At 33.2% G+C, this 4,335-nt stretch overlaps 1 protein-coding gene across 3 annotated transcripts in view; it reads left to right on the top strand.

Moving 5' to 3' along the window:
• LOC107723312 (discoidin domain-containing receptor 2-like) overlaps positions 1-4,335 on the top strand; it is a 40,573-nt gene that overhangs the window by 22,833 nt on the left and 13,405 nt on the right. For all 3 annotated transcript variants that reach the window (XM_016531876.1, XM_016531877.1, XM_016531878.1), the window contains exons 6-7: positions 1,880-1,985; positions 3,710-3,896. In XM_016531876.1, the coding sequence (XP_016387362.1) occupies positions 1,880-1,985; positions 3,710-3,896 (293 nt within the window). The remainder of the gene's footprint in view (positions 1-1,879; positions 1,986-3,709; positions 3,897-4,335) is intronic.

Raw genomic sequence — 4,335 nt, 5'->3', positions numbered from 1 at the left:
GCAGTCGGTCTTAAAGGGACAGCAGCCTTATTTACCTGCTGCTGTCTGTCATTATTAATGTTAATCATGTTTGATTGATACAGTAAAGACTATGTAGTGTTTTATTTATACACTTTATTCAATTTCTGTAATATTTCTTACTACATGTTAAATAAACCTAGCCTACTGTAGCTGAATAAATTAAAAGTTTATTTCATATTTATTTGTTCCGTTGTGCTTGTAAATTACTTCTTTTTCTTAATTTTAATAACAAAAATAAAATAAAAATAGCTATATTGAGGTACATATCGTTATCGTGAAATAAAATTTCTCATACCGTGAAATAAGATTTTGGTCATATAGCCCACCCCAAAGATGCCAGATATATTATGTATTTTTTAAAGCTATGATTCTGGATAATTGGTTTTTAGAATAGAGATCACGGTTAAATTAATTAATTATGTGAAAAAATATTTGAAATGAAAGAAGACTTGTTTTTGAACAAATCTCTTGAATGAATGATTCTAGGGCTGGGTAAAAAATATCGATATCTCGATATTGATCGATTCTCATTTTTACGAAACGATATCGATTCTTAAACTTGTTTACTGGACTGCTCTTGTTTTGTCTTCTATAGACCTGTTTGCCATTGCCTGACCCTCGCCTGTTTTGACCACGCCCTTAATAAAGCTTGCAAATGGATCCGTACGTCTCACGTCTTGTTTGCCCCGTAACAGTAGAGAGGAGCATTTTGCTAAATATATGCACCATATAATGTTTTCATTATAAATGTTAATGTTCTTCAATGTTTAATTTATAATTTATGACAGCCACCATTTAAATGTTTATATTTAAAAAAACGAATTGAAGTAGAAATATTATGTAATTGTAACTTTTATTATAAAAACTTCATTAAGTGTAATTTAAGCAGTTGTATAGCCTACAAAATCAGTCAGTTTTAATCATCAATATTACAGTAATGTAGTACCAACGGACTCTCATGTATATTTTACAGCATTAGTTAAGAGATTTATTTTCCTTGAGAAAGTTTTGCATGTGTACCAGATATATATCCAAAATAATCGATATCGAATCGAATCGCAAGCTTGTGAATGAGAATCAAATCGAATCGTGAAATTTGTGTCAAAACCCAGCCCTAAATGATTCAGACATTAAATACATTTTAACAGTCACTGGTCGTCACCTACTGGCATAATGTAACGTATATAATCTTTATTTGAAGCGTAACGTTAGTTCCAAAGGTCAATTACTCATTTTGATCGCGGCTATATCCGGACTATAAACTTTTATCCTAATACTTTCATTATTATTTAATGTTTGCAACACAGAAATTTGGCCTACTGTGTAGACTGTTTGTGAAGCGGTTTCAAACGTAAAGCTTACATGATGAGTGCTGCTCTCTCTGAATCTCTGGATGTGATAGTAATTTCAAAGGTTTTGTAATTTCGTCATCATTTAGGAATAAGATAGCATGTGTTTGGATCGAGATCTTTTAATAATTAATCGTGCATACATATGAGCCTATAGTCTATGTATTTTTGTATGTCATATTTGTACCAGCCCAGGCCCGAGCGCCCTTCCGCGATCCATGGTCTCACTCGTCTACTTGTGATCCGATCGACCAAAACACATCTTAATATCAGGTGTTAACAGGGCCTCAGTTTCACACTTGCATATGGGCTACAGACTAAAACCGATTGTTTTGGCGTCTCACACCCGAGCAGCTGTGGCCTGTGTCTGATTTGCTGCTTAGTTTCGTTTGACCTCAATTACTCTAGTGCCTTAAACGTGAGCCAAGAGAAATGAGTAATTACATTCTAAAGCTAAAGCAATATTAAAGTTTGGGACCTCTCTGTTTTCTCTTTCTCCTGCTGTGCAGATGGCCTGACAGCATACAGCTCTCCGGAGGGCCAGACCATGATGGCTCCTGGCTATCCCATTACACCTCTCAACGACTCCACGTACGACGGGGCCCTGGAGCGCAGGTGAAGGTCTAATTGTCACACTCAGGTGCACTCAAAGCACTCACGAAGATGATGAAGGTAAAAGTATCTTTAATATGCCACACAGAAGGTAAATCCACAAGAGGAAGGCTTAGCACACGTGAAAACATAGACGAGATCCGACCAACACTAACTGAACAGACAGGAACTTAAATACACAGACAAATTAAGATGATAAACTAGACACAGGTAAACAGAATGAACTAATCAGACACGAGGGAAAACTAGGTCAAAACAGGAAAACAAGAGGAAAGACAACAAACTAAAAGTCCATGATCGTGACACTAATCTAATGCAGAATATGTTTAGTTAAAATTCTGTCCGTTGCTGATTAGTTAATAACTACTGATATCTGATGCTATGGTTGATGGTTTTGCATACAGCCACAAAAAAAAAAAAATCTGTATATTTTAAATATACGTTGTAAACAGTGAAGCTCAATGAAATATATTTTTGAAATTGAAAATATATTTAGTTTCAACCTTTGTATACCAAAATGAAAGAATTAGTTCTAAATACACATCAGTTCAAAAGTACTAAAGTACTAAAAGTAATTTGCTCCTGTGAATATGGTGGCAAAATAATTGTATTAACATAATAACATAATATTATAACATAATAATAATATGTAATTGATAAATAAAAATTTAAAATTAGCTGATATTGAAATTCTGTTTTATTTTGTCTAATTAAATAAAAATAACTTGAAAAAAATATTTTAAATGACTGTAAGTACATTTACATTTAATTAAAGTACATTTAAGCATCACAACATTACAATATTTAGAATGAAAAATGAACATTAAATTTGAGATATACTAAAGATTGCATTTGATTTAACATTGTTATTTAACTTTCAATGTAATTTTACGTGTATTTTAGTTGGTGGAAAAGTCATCTAAATATAATAATAATAGAAATAAGTACACTACCATTGTAAAGTTTATAGTTCTATAGTTCTAAAGAAAATACTACTTTTATTCAGCAAGGATGTATTTAAATTGATCAAAAATAACAGTAAAGACTTTTATAATGTTTCAAAAGATTTCTATTTCAAATAAATGTTGTTCTTTTTATTCATCAAACTTTTTTTATTCATCCTGAAAAAAACATATTACGATTTTCACAAAAATATTATGCATCACAAATGTTGATAATGATAATCAGAAATGTTTCTTGAGCAGCAGATCAGCATATTAGAATGATTTCTGAAGGATCATGTGACACTGAAGACTGGAGTAATGATGCTGAAAATTCAGCTTTGCATCACAGGAATAAATTACATTATAAATTTTACATTTAAATTACATATATTAAATAGAAAACAGCTATTTTAAATTGTAATAATATTTCACAATATTCCTGTTTTTACTGTATTTTAGATCAAATAAATCCAGCCTTGGTGAGCAGAAGAGACTTCTTTCAAAAACATTAAAAATCTTATTGAGTCTAAACTTTTGTGTGTACAATGAAATATCTAATATCAGTCAATGCCAATTAAATAATAATAATAAAAATAAAATATTTTGGGTAAATATCCCTTTATATATAGTTTGCTGGTTGTCTTTTTCTTCACATTGATTCGTCATCCACTTTTCAGGGTCATTCTGTGGCAGAACAATCATGACTGTATTTAAGTTCTAGAATGAATGCTAATCACTCCTCGCCCAAAGCTAAGTGCTTCCTGTCTCTCTCTGCTCCCACAGGAAGCTGTCTGGGGGTCTGGGTCAGCTGACGGATGGTGTGATCGGTCAGGATGACTTCGTACAGAGAAGACAGGACCGGTTGTGGCCCGGATATGACTACGTGGGCTGGAGGAACGACAGCTTGGGCCCTGGATATGTAGAGATGGAGTTCCAGTTTGACAGACAACGAAACTTCACTTCTATGAAGGTGAGAGTGAAGCACAAGCTGTGTGTGAGGCAGGTATGGAAGTAAACAGGACCAGCGTTTGAAAGCAAAATGCAAATCTTGTATTTTTGATAAAGAGCAGAAATATAGTGAAATATTATTACAATTCAAAAGAACTGTTTTCTATTTGAATATATTTTAAAGGGGTCATGTGATGCGATTTCATGTTGTCCTTTGTCTTTGGAGTGTTAAAGGGATACTCCACCCCAAAATGAAAATTTTGTCATTAATCACTTACCCCCATGTCGTTCCAAACCCTTTACGGGTTTGGAATGACATGGGGGTAAGTGATTAATGACAAAATTTTCATTTTGGGGTGGAGTATCCCAAGCTGTTCGTGCATACAGAAGATCAGTAAAGTCGCTAAGATTAAAGTCTCAAACCCAAAGAGATATTCTTTATAAAAGTGAACGCTCAGCCA

This window comes from Sinocyclocheilus rhinocerous, unplaced genomic scaffold, assembly GCF_001515625.1.
Source record: "Sinocyclocheilus rhinocerous isolate Xijiao unplaced genomic scaffold, SAMN03320098_v1.1 scaffold665, whole genome shotgun sequence".
In the NCBI taxonomy this organism is placed as follows: domain Eukaryota; kingdom Metazoa; phylum Chordata; class Actinopteri; order Cypriniformes; family Cyprinidae; genus Sinocyclocheilus; species Sinocyclocheilus rhinocerous.
Note: the sequence above shows the minus strand (reverse complement) of the source record. Positions and strands in the feature narration are given on the sequence as shown.